This window comes from Trachurus trachurus (genome assembly GCF_905171665.1).
Source record: "Trachurus trachurus genome assembly, chromosome: 21".
NCBI lineage: Eukaryota > Metazoa > Chordata > Actinopteri > Carangiformes > Carangidae > Trachurus > Trachurus trachurus.
This window is the reverse complement of record NC_139899.1, coordinates 2,679,085-2,697,736: the sequence shown is the minus strand read 5'-3', so window position 1 is coordinate 2,697,736 and position 18,652 is coordinate 2,679,085. Positions and strand designations below refer to the sequence as shown.

At 39.8% G+C, this 18,652-nt stretch overlaps 1 protein-coding gene across 1 annotated transcript in view; it reads left to right on the top strand.

The window, feature by feature from the left end:
* The window catches only part of dpp10 (dipeptidyl peptidase like 10), a gene marked incomplete at its 3' end in the record, with an annotated part of 171,372 nt that overhangs the window by 147,023 nt on the left and 5,697 nt on the right, over positions 1-18,652 (top strand). Inside the window, exons 13-20 of the mRNA XM_083996620.1 lie at positions 995-1,102; positions 6,140-6,231; positions 6,848-6,895; positions 9,669-9,790; positions 12,115-12,159; positions 16,852-16,950; positions 17,048-17,117; positions 17,550-17,744. Of these exons, the coding sequence (XP_083852746.1) occupies positions 995-1,102; positions 6,140-6,231; positions 6,848-6,895; positions 9,669-9,790; positions 12,115-12,159; positions 16,852-16,950; positions 17,048-17,117; positions 17,550-17,744 (779 nt within the window). The remainder of the gene's footprint in view (positions 1-994; positions 1,103-6,139; positions 6,232-6,847; positions 6,896-9,668; positions 9,791-12,114; positions 12,160-16,851; positions 16,951-17,047; positions 17,118-17,549; positions 17,745-18,652) is intronic.

Below are 18,652 nucleotides of genomic sequence, written 5' to 3'. Positions count from 1 at the left end.
TACAGCCTGGTCATACTTCAGCATTTTCCACAATTACTCTTTTAAATTTCTCTTCTTTTCAAGCATGTTAAATAAAAAATAAGGTTAACATTTGAAGAAAGCCTCATTTTAATATCTCTTTGCTGCAGGCTTGTGTTTAAATTCTATTCAATGTGAAGCTGAATCAAACATGGATTTGCCCAGAGGTGCTTGGTCAAACTTTTCCCTCTTCCTTATCAGACCTTTTCTTGGGAGCATTACACCAGATATATTCTGCACATGAAGGATTCAGGGTTAGGGGTAAATATAGATTCCCTTATATTTCCTATAATGGAACTATTAGCTTCTAAATGTGGCCTGTGGTTGAACCCTACCTACTGAAGTAAAAGCTTGTGTCCTTGAACCGTCATGTCACCTGCAGGTTTGCTGCTGTAAATCTTAAATCCCCCAAATCCAGTCCCGAGATAACCCTGATGACATCATCACATCCACTGGGTTATTTTCTCATATTTGAGGAAGCTCATCCATCCAGAGCTGCAGACGACAGCACACGGCTGTTTTTTTTAGGCTGAGTAGTACTTGCTATAATAACCAAAGCAGTGTTCATGTGTAAAATCAATGAGTGCAGCGCTGTGTTAAGTACAGCACTTACATAAATGCACTTTGTTACTTTTACCCACAGTTTGAGTTTCAGGTAGATGGCGCATCGTGCCGTCGTCTCTCCGCTGGTCATGCTAAGCAGTAAGCACCCATTCCCCTTCCTGGGAAATGGTTCACACATTCCATCAGCAGTCTCAGCAGAGGCAGGATGGAAATGCATTCATATGAAATTGTGGCAAATTGCTACCTTTAGTCTGAAAAAGTGGTTTGTCTGTCGAGGCTGTCTGCCAATTCTTCATGATAAGTCAGTCAGTCACTGTAATAAAAGCAAGCCAAGGAAAACATGGTTACTAACAGTCAACATGTTTTGAAACAATTAATTATTATTATAACACTAGGTCTTTGCTTCTTCCAGACCCAAGAACCGGTGTTCTCCAAAGACGGCAACAGGTTCTTCCTGACGGTTCCAGTCAAACAAGGAGGACGAGGAGAGTTTCATCACATCGCAATGTTCACAACACAGGTGAAGATTCATTTTATTCTCTGCTTACTTTTGCATTGATGCGGTCAGACATGGTTTTCATAGACATTCATTCTTGTAGGATCACAGACTTAAAGGGGAATTGCCGTTTTTTACAATCTGGACCTTATTTCTAGCATAAAATACGATCATTTTTGCAGCGCTCAGAGATGACATCATCCAGGTCAGAGGTCAGTAGGTCAACCTACAGACCCTGGATGTTGATAACAGCTAACCCCGGACTCAGAGGGGAATAGCACTAGCGTATCATAACAAACTATTGGTGAAATGAACGAGTTTCACGGCAGATAATGTGTTATTTAGAGGCTGCATTCCGCTGCCCTGTAGACTCACATTATACGGATATACGCGGCTCTCGGCTGGAGCTAATTTAATCTGAATGACTTGTAATGACACCAAAGTTATCTCGGTGAGTAAATGATCATATTTTATGCTAGAAATAAGATCCAGATTGTAAAAAATGGCAATTCCCCTTTAAGGTGGAGAACAGTGAGGAGGAATGGAGCGTTACACTGATGCTGCATTTACCTGCAGTCGGGCAGACGGCCGTCGGTAACAAACCAGATGTAATTTTAGTCACAGTCTAAGAAGTCGAGAGAAAGCCGGTAAAACGTGGGTCAGGTAAACAATACGACATCACCATGACAACATATTGTCACGTGTATTGTTTTGCCTCGTGCTGACGGACCACTTGTTTACAAAGAGGCTTGTTTATGCCGTTACGTGCAGCGGCTGCCGTCCGTCTGCCGTCTGCCCAATTTCACGTGAATGCAGCATGAAAAATACGATTGAGTTGCTTGTGATATACAACCACAACGCTAGATGGGAGTAATTCTTACACATTGTCCCTTTAATAAAACGTCAACGCGTGAATATTGTAAAAAAAAAATCCACTTACTGCATGGTCGTCATGGAGGAAGAAATTAGTAGAGACAAAAACAGTTTTTTGTACCAGGTTGGGTTTTTTTCTGCTGCAGAGTTGGACATCTTAACATGGGAGTTCATGAAGATTGACTCACTTTCTTAACCAAACTCAAGTGGCCGTTGGAGGAACTGCAGCGTTTGGCTCATTATGCTGGCTTCATTTTTCAGCCTGAGACGTTGCTGCTTGCATAGGATGAATGTTGTGTGCTGCCACGGCCTTAATAAAGCCGCTTTATTTACGATGCAGTCGAGTGTATACTCTCAAATAGTTGAGAAAATTACTCACAGCGTTTTTTTATTTGTCACGGAGCTCTAATTATTGCCATAAACAAGAAACTTCTATCATCTGATTTATTTACTTTCCTTCCACCCAGTGTACTGTAGACAGAAAATCTAATAGATAGGCCGCGCTCTCATCATCACAGATGATAAATCTGACTTGGATTTCAGCACAGATAGAAGGAATAAACAGGGTTGACAGGGTTGGTGAGATATAGATCATGTCCATATATAAGCACTTTTTCCACTGATTTCCCCAATAATAACATACATGCAGTATCAGTTTTTGAATGAATAAATCACTGGCCAACCTGCAGTAGGGGAGACCGGATGGTTGTATCATTTTCAACACTTCTGTCTGTATCTTGAATCTATTTTAAGCCAGTGCGTTCAAAATGTGACACAAACTAGTTACACGTGTCTGCTATTAAATGGCAAAGCTGTTATCTCTGCAACGCAAATAGAAAAAGCATAGTTTAATCTCAAACGCAAAGAGTGCCCTGCCCTGGGGTGAGATGTAACATAATTAAATAAGTATTGTGACAATAACTTGATATTGAAAGCTTTTTAATCAACACTTAAATGACTTTTTAACATTGTGCGTGGGTGTGTGAAGGTGTGTGGGTGTGAATGGATGTGTTTGTGCATGTCTCAAGTATATTAATTACTTTCTGCCATAGTCTGATCCTAATGTAGACCCTAACCTTTTCATCTTTGTCTTTCAAGACCTAAGCAAACTGAAATTCAAAGAAAACATAAATGCATCAAGAATTCGGGTTGGAGTAGGTTAACATACTAAATTGCTGTTACAACTAACCCAGACCCTTGTAGCCATGAACTACCTTACCTTACAGCTAAGAACTAAAATATTAGCATTTAAAACTTGCATGAAAGATATCTACATAGACACACAATAAATATGATTTAAGTTTGATGAGTTTAAATACAAAGTAGGCGATGCTATCACAAATCTATATGGAGGGAGAAAAAATACTTTCAAGCCTCAAAATTATTATTATTTTCCCTCTAAGTCTGTCTGTGTCTGTCACAGGATGCTACATCTTCATAAATAGAAGAAGGACTAAACTGAGCATATAGTCAATCAGGTGATTCATAACAAGTTCCTGATTGGAGAAATTGGAATACAACCATTCCCTGTCTCCCTAATAAATTACCCAGATCAAAAAAAAAAAAAAAAAAAAAGGTTCTATAATTAAAGGAAACTCCATAAATACGAGGTCCAACTGAGCACTAAAGAAGTGATTTATGTGATTTCACCAGTGTCACAAATTTGAAGTGCTTCATTTCAAAAGGTTAAGAAAATAGATGTAAAGTCTGACCCATAGAAACATTACACACAACACATAACTGGAAATACATAACATGTCTACATGATGGCAACCTGCATGTAACCAGTTGTGCAGTGTAGCTTATGTTGAAACAGCTGCTGGCAACACCTGCTTTTACCTGTGAGAGATGACTCAGCTACAAAAAAAACACTGCATTTGTTCTAATCAGTTTGTTAGCGCCTCACAGCTGGCCAGCTAGCAGGTGTAGCTTCGTCTCGTGAAGCCGTATAGGCGCCACCTGGTCGCACCTGCAGGAACTACAACAACCGACACAACCTTTTCTGGCCTTTTTGTCTCCTTGGTTCATATAGTTACTCAGTTTTGGTTTGTGACTCAACATAATGCAACAATAACTTTATATCGTACTGCGATCCTGACAGATAACAGCAATAATTCACACGGCCAGTGGACATCCCCTAAATTGCAATAGCAGCTATGAAGCGTTTGAATTGTTTATGTCACTTGAGGTTTCTTTACACTGCAAAAACTCAAAATCTAGAATATTTGTCTTATTTCTAGTCAAAACAAATCTCATAAATAAGACTCATCACATAAAAAGTAGCTTGTTTTTAGACACTTTTTACTTATTTCAAGTTCAAGTTCAAGTTCAAGTTTTTCTTTCTTATTACAAGCACAAAAACTTGCTTTCACTGGCAGAATTTTCTAATTATTTCAAGTGAAAATTTGTTTGAAACAAGTAAAAACAAGTTCATTTTAAGGTGATGAGTCTTATTTTAAGTGGGAAGAGATTAGTTTTGACTAGAAATGAGACATGTTGATAAGAAATATGACAAATATCCTTGGAAAGAGTTTAAGTTTTTGCAGTGTAGTTAAGTGCATGATTACTTATTTGAATGTTTGCTTTGTTGGGCTAACAGTTTGATAAAAAACCCTCTGTTCCATCAGCTTAAAGGGATAAAAATGAACAGAGCCGTGTCAGAACACATCTATTCAGGAGGTGTTTCTTCCTTGTTTTGCAGTCGTCCATCTCACCGTCGTCTGACAGAGCACGTGCTCTATTTCCGTCAATCCAGCTGTCATGTAACAGCTTGCATTTCACTCATGTGATACATCTAGAAATGCGAGTGAAAACAAAGTCTAACACCCCCTGTGTGAGACTATACTCAGATCTCCAGAGCTCTGGAGCTGCTGCTGCTGCTGCTGCTGCTGCTGCTGCTGCTGCTGCTGTCTATCTTATGTGCTGCAGCTCCTCTGTATGCAGTGATGTTACAGTAGCTCCTCTGGTGCTTAGCCAACATGTGCTGTTTCAAAGTCAGCTACTACTCCTGACAACCTTGGTAGGAGCAGGACTAGTGACGTGATAGTTTTACAGATTCCATCAACCTATACCTTGTAGCATCAGTGAGAATCAAATAAATAAGATTGCAATAAACTCTTTTGCTGTCATGACCATCACCTCCAAACGACTATAAAAGCCTGACGCTATGCACCCAACCTGTGCTGTTAAGATTGTTCATAATTGCGTGAAGTGCCTTTTCCAGTCAATGTTAATTGACCCCAAACAGCCAAAGTACCGTCGGGCACCATAGCAACAAGGACGTGGACTATTTGTCTGTGTTTCTAAAGAGCACATACTTAAACCCCCATTTGGACTGTAAATGCTCTTCATGTATTGACTTATGAAGCCTCTGGAGGAGCAACTCCCTACAGTTATTTTCATTTTTCCATCAACTTTATAGAATCACATCATCTGAAAGTCACTTCACTTATCTACAGCTGAGAACCTAGAGGAGAGAGCATATGAGTCCAGTTTTACCTCATCAAGGACCTGAAAGGGCCGAAGCCACGCTGCGTTTATAACTGTGTATAACAACAGAACACTTAGCCCATCTCCTGCTGTAGAGAAGGTTACACACAACAACTATAGGGAAATGGGGATGTAGCCTGCCTTATGGTCTAAAGCTGTGGAATACACATACATAGCCTACACATGACCTATACATAACATGGAACGCAAGTTTGGTCGCCTAATATTTTCAAAAAAATCTTTACGAGAAAGTTCAAGATGTATCATTTCATCTGAGCCTTTAACTAGAGCTGAAACCTGCATTCTGCTCTAGTCAACTCTTTAAATGGCTTGTAATGACCAATGTCTTGTTGAGTGTGTGTAATAACTTATTTTATTGTAATGACTTATTATTTGATTCCTTTACCATATACAAAAATGTTTTAACATGTTTTTATGTTCATTTCATGTCTTTTCTTGGTGCAGGGGCAGATACAAATAAACTTTATTATTTATGCTATTATTATTATTATTAAGATTATTATGATTATTCACTTTGAATAATACAGATTTGACATTATGCATGGTTAGAACGACTGTAGTTCCTCTGGTAAGACCTGAGCAAACAGAAGAACGTAGAGAATAGAATATATGACTTACTGTATTTATCGATAGACACGTTCATATGAATGACATATCCTCTTCTTCTGTTTCTCTCAGTTCAGAGCTGATCAAAATGAAGTCCGACATCTCACATCAGGAAACTGGGAGGTGACCAGGATCGTTGCCTACGATGAGAACACTGACAACCTGTAAGTTCATTTGTTTTAGACACAACAGCAGCAACAACATGTATTTTTTGATTATGAAGCAGGTCTTGATTTATGCTCAGTCCACAGAGAAACGCACACAGCCTATATTCAAAAACTGTGTGTCTAAACCAGCTGTCCGGGCTCGAGCAACTTTTCAATGTCACAGAAAGCAGTCTTCACTCTCAGTCCCAAGCCCCGCCCACTTGAATCCACCATCCAACCTTGTGGGAGTGTTTACCTGAAATCTGCTATTTTTGCGAAAAAATGTGAGCCAAAGTGCCCTCAAAGTGTCCTCTTTTCTGATTGGCTCAATGCCCTGTTGTTATAGCTCACAGAGGAGCCTGAGAGACCGCATCTCAGTGTAGGTTTATATCTTCATAAGGACCACGAATAAAACACAAGAGAGGTGTGAGATATGGGACCTTTAAAGATCTGCTCCATCCACAGGAGAAAAGACAGAAGACTTTATTCTCTTCTCTTGGATACCACTCTGGCTCTGTACACAAAAGATTTGGCAGATAGAATTTGAGCCATCACGAGAAAAGACATAATGAGGATTGGTGTTTATTTGAGCATGGTACTTTACTCTTATTGTTTTTCTGTTTTCTGTTGACAGTTATTTTCTCAGCACAGAGGGTTCACCGCGAAGACGACAACTTTTCAGGTTTGTTTTGCTCTCAGTCATTATACAGCACTCACTGTCGACAGCCATTATGTTTACACGGCTTCCAATGTAAATAGTTTTAATTAAATAAAAGACATTTCTCATCTTTGCAAGACTCCCACACAACATCCAGATTAAAAATTGTGTTTGTATTATGTCTCCTCTGGTTCTGTTTTGAAAAAAACAACTCATTTATCCTGAACACAGTATGTGCACACCACAGGGCATCCATACCAATACCTACATTACATTTGTGACCATGTGACCACTGTTTAAAATTAAAATGCTAACAAATACACACTATAGTGTTTTTTGCATTCAGAATTTTAATTTACTGCCTCATGCGTACAGTAGAGATGCAGTTTAGAAAGGGAGACTGTAACCCCAATTTACCAATGTTCCTCAAACACCACATACTGTATAGAGGCAGCACATTTTTGAGTATTCTTTTCAAACGTGTTTTTTTTTTTTTTTTCACAAAAAGCAGGGTAAACGTTCATACAGCTCGCCCTGTAATTTGTACAGTAGTTCAAATAAAGTTATTTGACCAACCATATTTATATTTAACTGACAAGAATACACAGATTTTGGCTTAATTAAACAAAGTGTGCTTGGAGAATACCCCCCACCCCTCAATCACTGTAGAAACAAAATTCTCAGGATGTCCAACTGAGTAAAGTGGTTTATCAAGGAAAAGCTACAGGAAAAAAGTAAGTTAATAAAAAACAAAACAAACAAATAAAAATACACAAACACATATGAACAAATGATGTCAAATTGCTAAAAGAGAGGAAAAAGAAAGATCAAAAGAGAGAGAGAGAGAGAGTGTTTTGGTCTTTGGATGTCCGACATATGTTGGTGATGCTTACTGTACGAAGCAAAGGCACTTAGGCACAGGCAAACAGGAGGCTCATTACAAAGGTAGAAGGATGTTAACATGAGCAAGGCAAATTTACATTAGGAAAACAGAAATATCTGGTAAATTATAAGATTACCAAACATTGCTACATAGTTTTTGAAAATAACTCAGGCTTCTTGTTTAAATGATATCTGAGCTCTTCCAGATGTAATACACTGCTCAGTTTCCTAAGCCACATCTCAAAGTGGGCACCGACTCCTCTTTCCACATCTTAAGAATGGCCTTTTTTTGCCAATAATAATGAATAAAACTGCTTGTGATTTAAATTTATCAGCTTTATTAAATGTGGCCCCCAAAACACTGTATTAAGCCCTATTCGCACGGGATTAGTTTTACCTGGGGACCTCTGGTAATTTGTAATAATTGCGGAGGACGTCTGTGATCTTAATCCCGTGCGAATGCGCCATGTCAGTAAAAAAGTAAGTAAAAATTCCCCCGCAAATTACCTACTATATTTCACCAAAGACCGACGTCCCGTGGTAAAACTAGTCCCGTGCGAATCTGCATCTCAGTAATTGAGGGGCATTTTTTGTTGTATCTGTGTTTTTAAGAGCCAAGTCACCACCACACACACCTTCACTGCTGCCGATAACTGCTGCATTTCGATTTGAATTCGTGAGTCTATCAAGTGCATTGTTTATCAATACGTCATGCCTGTGAATCTGTGAACGCGCACGTATAAAAGGCGGATTCAAGGCAGCAGACAAATCACAACCAGAGCACCGCAGAGAGTAGCGAGGTGAGCGCAGCGCACGCCTTATTTCTCCTGTGATGAAGAAAAAAAAAAGAAGCCTGCGGTCCGACCTGACCCGAGTTATTGAATGTTTACGTTTATTTAGAAGAAGTTTGATTGGTGCTGATTAAACTTGTAAATGATGCTGCTCTGGATACGATTCTTTCCTTATATTCTGACTCTTTTAAACAGTGGCCAAACAACCGAACCATTTTATTATATTAGACTATAGCCTATACTTTCCATCTTTGCTGAGCATATAAAGGTTTGTTCTAAATTAAATAAAAGCCTGTCCCATATAGACGCGTGTCTCTCTAGACGGGTCCGCTCGGCGCACACACACACACCCTCCAAAAAAAAAAAACTATTGGCAGAAGTCCGGGCTGTGAGAACCGGCAGCCTTCCTCTGGTATGGATAATCAGCGTGGTGATCCAATGGATTTGATCGATCCCGGAAAATCTGTTGTCGTGATATAGACTCATGTGTTTTCATAATGTTTCATAAAGTGGATACAATCACCGCAACTCTGTCCGGAGCTTCGCTACTTTTATTTCCGTATCCTTGGTAACAATAACCCCTGGCCCTGGTACAAGGACACCCCCCCCCCCCCTCCCCGCTTGACTTGAAGTTATGCCCCCCCCCCTCGTCCAGATGCGTTCCGCGGTCCATGCAGCAGCGGATGTTACGACGTGCACAGCTTTGACGTCATATCGGAGCCTATGTCAGTAAATTCGAGTAAAAATACAGACATCACTTATCCCGTGCGAATGCACCGCAAGAAACACAGACGTGGGGGGGTAATTTACAAATTACCAGACGTCCCCAGGTAATACTAATCCCGTGCGAATAGGGCCAGAGTGATGTCATACGCTCCAGACAGAAAGTTAAATAATTTTCTCCAATAATGGTACTGCAAATTTACAATGACTCTCATAGTACTGCTGTTCCCACTCATCTTAGAACACTTATTATCAGGATATCTTCATTAGTGGGTTTAGTCTCTTAAGAGGATTTTTTTCCCACTGTAAAATTCTACAGTAAAGGCAGCATCACTCTTATTGGTGATAAAGTTTTGTTGCACCTTGTATTACTTCCCTAATTTAATATCTTCTCTCTGCAGCGTTAAAACTGTGGGTTTGTTCCCTCGACGGTGTTTAACGTGCGAGTTAAATAAAGCTCACTGCCTGTACTTTGATGCTGACATCAGCCCCACGAACCAGCACATCATCCTGCACTGTAAAGGTAGGCCATCCTATTTTAAAGCTCCTCCAGTGTCTGCTGTTAAACTCTCAGCGTCTGCTGTTTATATATATATATAATGATGATGTGATATATTTCCTAGTGAACTGGAGTTTGAGGGTATGTTGTAGTCACAAGACTGATTTCATAGGATTGTTCAAAGATTTGATTGTATTGTTGAAAAGTTGACATTATTTAGAAAAGCACAGTAGTTAGGTGCAGGGTAGAAGCTGCTATACGATGGTAGATGATCAGCCTCCATCCACACTGTCTTCACCACATTGTTGATTTACAGTATTTTTAGTGGTACAAATAAAAAAGATACATTAAGCTGTAAACCTTTTTTAAAAGTTTTTTAAAAATCCACATAGAGATGTTTTTGCTGTGATAAACAGTTTTCTGTAATGGGAGGGAATAACATACTGTAAATGTCTCTTATTTATCAAGTTTGTTGACTTTTTTGAGAAGATCCAATATGGCTGGGTTGGCTGGACCATTACTGCAAATGTACATTACCCAATGTGATAATAGTGGAGGGTGATACATCAGATGCATCTGTATATGTATGTACAATATGTGTACTACAGTATCTTGTTCCACATGGGATATAGTAAATGACTATATTGGTTTCGCTCCTGTTTATCTCCTGTGGCTGGCAGACAGAAAACGCACAAACCTCTGTATCCTGTTTCCAGTGTGATTTTATTCTGAAAGTAGGGTTAGTTGTGAGTCATCATCTTTCCACCTCTCAGTTGGAAAGATCCTTTTGGACTCTTGTCAGCTTGCTGATATTATTCACCCATAATGTGTTTACTTTTTTACAAACTGCAGTAGCAGTGAACAGAGCAGGAATTGAAATCAAATGGTTTAATATCTGAATAAAAACAAGTTCATGATGTTACCTGCACAATTTATATGAAAAGTTTATCATGTGCCAAACCTACTTAATGAATTTCCCTTTGGGGGTTAAAAAAGTAATTATTACTCTTATTTGTATTCTTAATTCCAGTTCTATGTTTGATAAGAGTCAGATTGAACTTGGTTGTGATTTCCAAGGTTACAAGCGTTTCAGTAGAATATAGAAAACCTATAACCAGTTGCATGGAGTAGAATCATCATACTGGTCTGAGTTTGTTCATTAAAGGGTTAAACTGAACATTGTGATATTACGTAACAATGATAAGCAGATTGTGTAGATATCACCAAACCCTGTGTGATTATCTTGACAAGAAAACTGCAGATAATCAGCGGTAACAGATAAATCCACCCTTGGGATTCATATCACACTGTTTCATTTTCCTAAACCACGACGCCATTTTCTTTCCAGCAGAGATCCTCTGGCAGATGTCAGGCTCTGCCCACTGTAATCTGCCACCCTCCATCTATTCAGCTTTAAATTCATCTCTCATCTGTTCCAAATGAGTGGCATGAAATGAAAACAATTAGCCACTCTATTGTGTATAATTACTTTTAGCTAGCATTATGAGCTAACTCATTTAATAGAGTGTAACCCCCCATATTGTTTGTGATTTCAATTTATTTTTAGCTGATGAGATTGCCACATGGTTGAAAGCATTAGGGATTCAGCAAGGTGTTTTATTGGACGATAATAATGCTCCTAATCCCAAAAGCAATAAATATAATAGAGAGATCGTATTGTCTTCTGAGGGACAAGTTTGTGCAGCCCAGACAAACTTGTCTTGACACTTGTTTTCATCAAGAGCAACACAGGCCTTTTAATTACACTCATAAAAATAATTTTTATTGGTTGTGTTTTTCCAGCAGGTACATGATGTACATTATGAAACCATTTCACTGTGACACAAAAATGCAAAGGTCAAAGTTAATACAACAGAGAATAAAACAGCAAGCACAAAGCGCAGTTAGTGTTTTAGAACAGAGCCGGGCGAGAGGGAGGAATGTGTTTGTGGAGGACTTTTGCAGCTGCCAGAGGAGCCATTCATCCGTAGCTCTGCTTTTTAAGGAACCTGCCATCCTATTAACCTCTGACTAAGAATTTTGCGAAAGGACATTGAAAGGAACTGGCGTAATTTGACAGTCTTGGGCTATTAGGGAGGCAGCGTGGCTGACCTTTAACCTCTAATTGATGCAGGTAAGTTAGGGAAGGTGACAAGGCAAAAACGAGGTAACAAGACTGCGTTTGACTTTTGTGTAAGATGAGCAATCTGTCACACAGTGTCCTTTTTATTGTTCTGGTTTGAACATCAACAACGACTTCACTTGGTAATTTGAAAATGTAGACGCATAGCAGAGAAACATGGTAATGTTTAAATCACTTAACTATTTCTCTTTTTGCTTCCTTTCAGGTCCTGGAGCTCCCACTGTGATCTTACACAGCCTCAATAATTCAAGTAAGGACTCCATTTAGTCTTGAGGGGAAGATGGGTATGTGATGACCATCTCAATCACTGTCTGCAGGGTGCCCTAGTTTTTAACAAGAAAAATAAGACTGAAACTACTGGCAGATGTGGTTTCAAACATCTGTTACAGTCACTTATCAAGACGAGACAACTCATCCAGCTATGGGAATATAGTCCTCATAGTTTATATTTTATATTGGCACTATTATGTTTATCAAGAGTGATAACATGCACTGAAATATTTCAGATTCAGATTCAGATTCAGATTCAGATTCAGATTCAGAAAACCTTTATTGTCCCCTGCACATAGCAGTGGAAATTTTTCTTAAACGTGTGCATACATGCGCATAAAAGAAACATAAAAACACAGTTTAGCATAACATAAAACAGACAACAAATAGATATATAATGACACAAGCAAGATACAGAATGACACAAGTAAAAACAGAATAAAACCTTAAAAAGAAGAACATTGAAAGATGTCATTGTGAATTATTGATGATGTTGATGGCGGATGTGATTCAATTATTTTTTCCCTAAGCTTGTCCTTGCTAAAAATCCATATCTTCATTATACATACAGTATGGCTTTACATGTAAGAAAACATATTTCGGTTTGATAATCTGTTTGCAAGCAAGCAGTTTAATCGTGAGATATTTTAGCAGTTGTCAAACCTAAAGGTAACACAAAGTGCTGTGCACAAGGCAAATGACTAGATTAAAAACAGTCAAACGGTTAAACAAGAACAAACAGAGACATACAGTGAGAATGCAGTAGATGAAACATCTGGATCACCATCATCATGAGCGAGTCGGTTCCATCGGTGAGCACAGCAGCAGTTAAATGTGGCTGCACGAGCTGACTGCCTCCTAAACATCTCAGGGACCAATTAGGTTTCCATCCTTCAAGCATGTCAGGTGTGTGTTTTGGTCCGTGGCTTGGAGCCGGTCTCAAGATTTATGTGTGTGTTGGAACTGTAAACAAGCTGCTGTTGTCTGAGGGTCTTTATGGGAAGTTTCATTCTTGCATTGCATTTCACAGCTGTCTCCATGGTAACAGGAGTTTGCAACCATCCCAAAGTTTGCTGAAACTGCATTGTTTACTTTATTCACCTTGTTCTTTTTTCCCCCCATGGTAGTTTGTGTAGACTTGCAGTCATTCTTATCATCGAACCACAAAGTTAGCAGCAGCCATGCTACATGTGTGTTTCCATGCTTAGACGCTGAGAAATACTTTAAATTAAGATGATGTGATAGTCCTTTCTGCTACCAAGAGGATAATCTAAGGAATGACTGGTGCAGTTTTATGTCTCATACTCTCATATGTACAGGGCTGGAGTAAGGTGAAGAGCAGGCTGTGATGGTTGTAAATCCAGTTCTCATTTGTAGACTCGGGCTGAAAGTATCGCCACTCCTGTTTGTTGCTCTCCCCATTCACTTGTTCTGTACACCATCTAGGGTTAACTTATATCTAGGGTTAACTTATATATGGAACAAAGTCTTTATGGGTCCTGCTCTAAATACTGTCGACCTGTAAGAACCTATAAACATGGGCTATAGCCTACTCAGCCAAACATGATGCTACATTAATGTTAGCTTACCTTGAAGCAGCTATTTGTAAGTTTTGATATTGCTTCATAGCATTAAAGCAGAAGTAAGCGGAATATTTGTGTTAATATAAGTCTTAAATAGTTCTATCTTCCGACAGCAATCACTTATGGTGATCAGGTGTTTCAGACCTGTTTGGTCTGAAACACGGGTCTGTCAGTCACTCTGCTCTGCTCTGAGCCGACGAGAAAACTTTTCTCGTATCCTACAATTTTTATCCAATGAGGAGAGAGAACGGCATGCAGGGCTGTGTGTGCAGCCAAGGGATGCGCGTGAATGTGGTGACGTAGGGATGAGGACTGTTATGGTGCGTTCAAGGCAACTCGTAACTCGTGTTTTTCCGACCTGTGAAGTCGTACCAGTTCGATCTGGTACGAGTTGACGGGTCGGAAGTTACGAGTGGCCGTTATAGTGACTTTCACAGGTAAAACAGGTCGGAGAAACACGAGTGGGTTGCCTGGAACGCTACAAAGTCGTAAATTGTGACTTGAAGCTGTAACTTATGGTTTCAAAAGCCTGCCTGGAACGCAGCATTAGCCAAAACGACCGGATCGCTTACTTCTGCTTTAACAGCTGTATACCAGTCTAGAAGATTCCAGCATCAAACATCCTAACTTAACTCACCATGAGCCCATTGGTGCAAAACAACACAAACATAAACACTTACTGATCATTTATTTTTCAACCCAAATTAGCATGCTAACCAGTTAGCCCCAGTTTTGTCTCTTCATATTTAGTGGGATTTCAGAAAAAAAAAACTTGTATGTAAATTTGATACAATGTCAATATGGACATCTTTGCATTTTTTTTTCTTTGAAAATGTTTTTATAGGGCTGTGTTTTATGTCCGCTGTCTCTGTGTCTTTACGTAAAGATGTTGGCTTCTCTGACAAAATGATCATTGTCAGGAAGAGCAGACAAGCTCACAAATCAAGATTTCTTTCTTCTGTCCTTTTTTTTTTAAATCTTCCTTTCCCACAGGCATGGATACACACACTGACTCACACAGTGTACACACATACACACAAAAAAAGTTAACAGCTGTGCTGCAGAAAAGCAAGCAATTTGCCCAGGGTTATTTGGATAGGCCCTCCATCCACAGCTGGGAACTCAAGGCCTCTGGTGGTTTCATAATGAGACGTCTATTGATTTTGGGTTTTCCATTAGAAATGCTGGATGAATTCCATTTCATTTAGCTGCTTCTCAAATGGCTTGAATGGAAAAATGGCCAAATCAGATAGTCATTGTTTATTACATGTGGAGAAAATAGCAGGGCTCCTGTTTTTGAGGTTGCTGTGAGACAAGACTACAATGTAGTTTGAAAAATATAAACTTTATTTCTGTATTTTTTGCTACCAGAAAAGAGGAGACAAAATATTATAGGTAGTTTATTTTTTATTTTTTTCCTTGCAGCTGTTCTATTAGGCATCATATCAGGACTACGCTCACATGGAGCACAGTAAGGAGTAGCTTACATGGAGTCAACATGGACAACAACATGGCTCGCACAAGGTGTTACAGCAAGATTGATTAAAAAATTACACAAATAATGCATTGCTTTATTAGTAAAGAAGCAAAGTGGCAAAACTACAGATTTTAGATTAGATTTATGTACATGTTAAATAAAGTGTGGTGACTGAAAAGGGCTAAAACATTAAAGCAGAAGTAAGCGATCCGGTCGTTTTGGCTAATGCTGCGTTCCAGGCAGGCTTTTGAAACCGTAAGTTACAGCTTCAAGTCACGACTTAGGACTTTGTAACGTTCCAGGCAACCCGTAACTCTTTTTTCCTTCCTGTTGCACCTGTTTTACCTGTGAAAGTCACTATAACGGCCACTCGTAACTTTCGAACTGGTACGACTTCACAGGTCGGAAAAACACGAGTTACGGGTTGCCTTGAACGCACCATAACGTCTTGTCAGCCGATGGAGTTAGCAGCCCCCGCCCTCGTCATGGATCTATTGGTCCTCGTCCCTACGTCACCGCATTCACGCGCATCCCTTGGCTGCACACACAGCCCTTCATGCCGTTCTCTCTCCTCATTGGATAAAACTTGTAGGATACGAGAAAAGTTTTCTCCTCGGCTCAGAGCAGAGCAGAGTGACTGACAGACCCGTGTTTCAGACCAAACACTCTATGTAAGTGATTGCTGTCGGAAGATAGAACTATTTAAGACTTATATTAACACAAAAACATTGCTTACTTCTGCTTTAACACTATATGAAGTATAGTTTTCAGGATGCAGTTGACTAAATGATAAAACTAACATTTTACATTAGGCTAAAGAAATGCAAAAAAGATCTTACAAAACTGACACTACACTGTAGTGTTGGTGACTGGCTTACAAATGCTTTGTCTTGTTCCCAACAAGGTGTTATGGAGCACAGTGAAAGCAGCCTCTGAATAAAATGACCCAGTGCTCACAAGAGCCAATGAAAAACAACCATTAGCCCGCACCAGCAGCGATGCCGTCTGCTCCACAGTCGGTCTGACAATGAACCAGCTTGTGATCAGAGTCAGAGTGCCCTCTTTCTAAGCCAGACCTGAGCTGCTGGGACTTGCTGTATGAATGACTCTGTAGAAACCTGCAAAAACTTAAAAGACTGTTTATGAATGTGCTGATGGACCTGGGTTTGAGCTCCCATGACCAGCGCTCTGGGATTATCTTTCTTTCTTTAGGCCTTTTTAGACAAATATGTTGTTTGTGAGGGTCAGTTTCACCTGAATGTGGTATAATGCCCCGCCATCTCACTGAACGAAAGGAGGCTGTAAGGTAGAAGGGAAAATTGTTGTCTGCCACGACATTATCATTTAACTACCAAGGATTGTTATTTTTTGATTTAGAACCATCTCTTTTACTTGCAACACTTCTACCCTGGAGAAAGGAACAACCCAGGAGTGTATTCAGCAGCTCCTTGAACCATTTAAATTCACCCCAAAATGAGAGCATGTCTGAGACCATCTTCTCCATCTCACCTACACCTTGAAAAGACAGATTCCTCATGTTAGTATGGGCGATGCGTATGCAGTGACAATGTCTGGACTCACCGTTTGAACACTCGGCTGTCATTTTTTACAGATTACTACATTCTTGAGAACAACTCTTTATTGAAGGCGGTCTTGAAGTACAAGAGGATCCAACTGACTGACTTCAGAACAGTTCCAATGGAACATTTTGGTGAGAATAAATTGGTTTCCTTTTCTGTTACTGTGAGTCACAGAAAACTCAGTGCTGTAGATAGGTCGGCTTTAATATGTTAAATGTCTTTTCACAGATTTACCTTTGAAGATCTCCTACCCACCAGACTTCTCTGACTCCCGTCACTATGGGCTGCTCCTGCTGATGTATGTGGCCTCATATGTTTGAACGCTTACTGTTAGATACATGCCGATTAGAAATGTACTGTATACTGAAAAAACAATTCTAATATCAGTGTGTCACATTAGTCAGCATGTTCCTGCTGTTTTAGGTTTGTTTTTTTTATTGGTATTTTCTGGAAAAACTATAGACCATTAGTCTGTGCGCTACAGACAGGTCAGGGCATTTGGTATTGTGAATTTTCATATTTCTCAATGTCACCTATGTACAGTATATGTAAAAATACCACCCAGCTCTTTAAAATTAAATCACACTAACCAGGCTACTCCAATGATAAAAAAAATAAAAAAAACCTACATATTCTGCTTGTCCGTATCTACCATAACCACTTTTACTGAATTTACTCAAATTAGGATTCTGACAGTTTGTTTTATTTGTATGTGTCCTGCTGTGTGCAGTGACAGCGCCCCCGGTGGTCAGGCAGTGAGTGACCGCTTCTCCCTCAGCTGGGACTCTGTCCTGGTCAGCTCAGACAACATCATCGTGGCTCGTCTGGACGGACGAGGCAGCGGCTTCCAGGGCCAGAGGATCCTGCACGAGGTTCACCACAGACTGGGAACTGTTGATGTCCAGGACCAGATTGCAGCAGTAGAGTATGCAGTCAAATTGATTCACTCAATTTTTATTTTTTACAAACTTGACAAAAGTCTGTTCAAATACTCGAGGAACTCCAGAACAGCAGTTCAACAGACTGTCATACACTTTTAACAGACTGACTTTAAATTAACATGTGGACTAATGTGGTTAATTATTAATCAAGGTTTAACAATGCATCAAGAATTGTGTATGCTGAGGGCTGAGCCAACATTAAAGGGATATTTCAACATTTTGGCAAATTAGCCCATTGCCATAATCCCTATGGTTTTAGGAGTAGGTTCGTTATACCTTTAATTGTCGGTGCAAGTTATTTTTAGAACGGCGGAGCAGAGCCGCGAGCTGCTCAGAGCTATGCTATGGAGGCTCATGGGATTTCTTGGTTCCCCTCATCAAACTCATAAAATACACAATCCAACAACTCCAAAACACTCTGGTGGACAAGTTGTGACCTGCACATTCACCACGCTATGAGATAATAACAGAAGGTTACGAGACAGAGTCATTTTCGAGGCAAATGCAGAGCCGGTGTCGTGCCGAAAAGAGACTGCTTGCCGAAAAACTGCCCCTGACAGGAACACGTGTCAGCAGCTTTGCATGAATTTACCTCTAAAACAACTCATTCTCGTAACGTTCCGTTATTATCTCATAGTGTGGTGAATGTGCAGGTCACAACTTGTCCACCAGAGTGTTTTGGAGTTGTTAGATTGTGTATTTGATGAGTTTGATTAGGGAAACCAGGAAATCCCATAGCTCTGAGCAGCTCATGGCTCTGCTCCACTGTTCTAAAAATAGTTTTCACCGACAATTAAAGGTAACAAACCTACTCCTAAAACTATAGGGATTATGGCAATGGGCCAATTTGCCAAAATGTTGAATTTTCCCTTTAATGAGGGTGAGGGGTTTA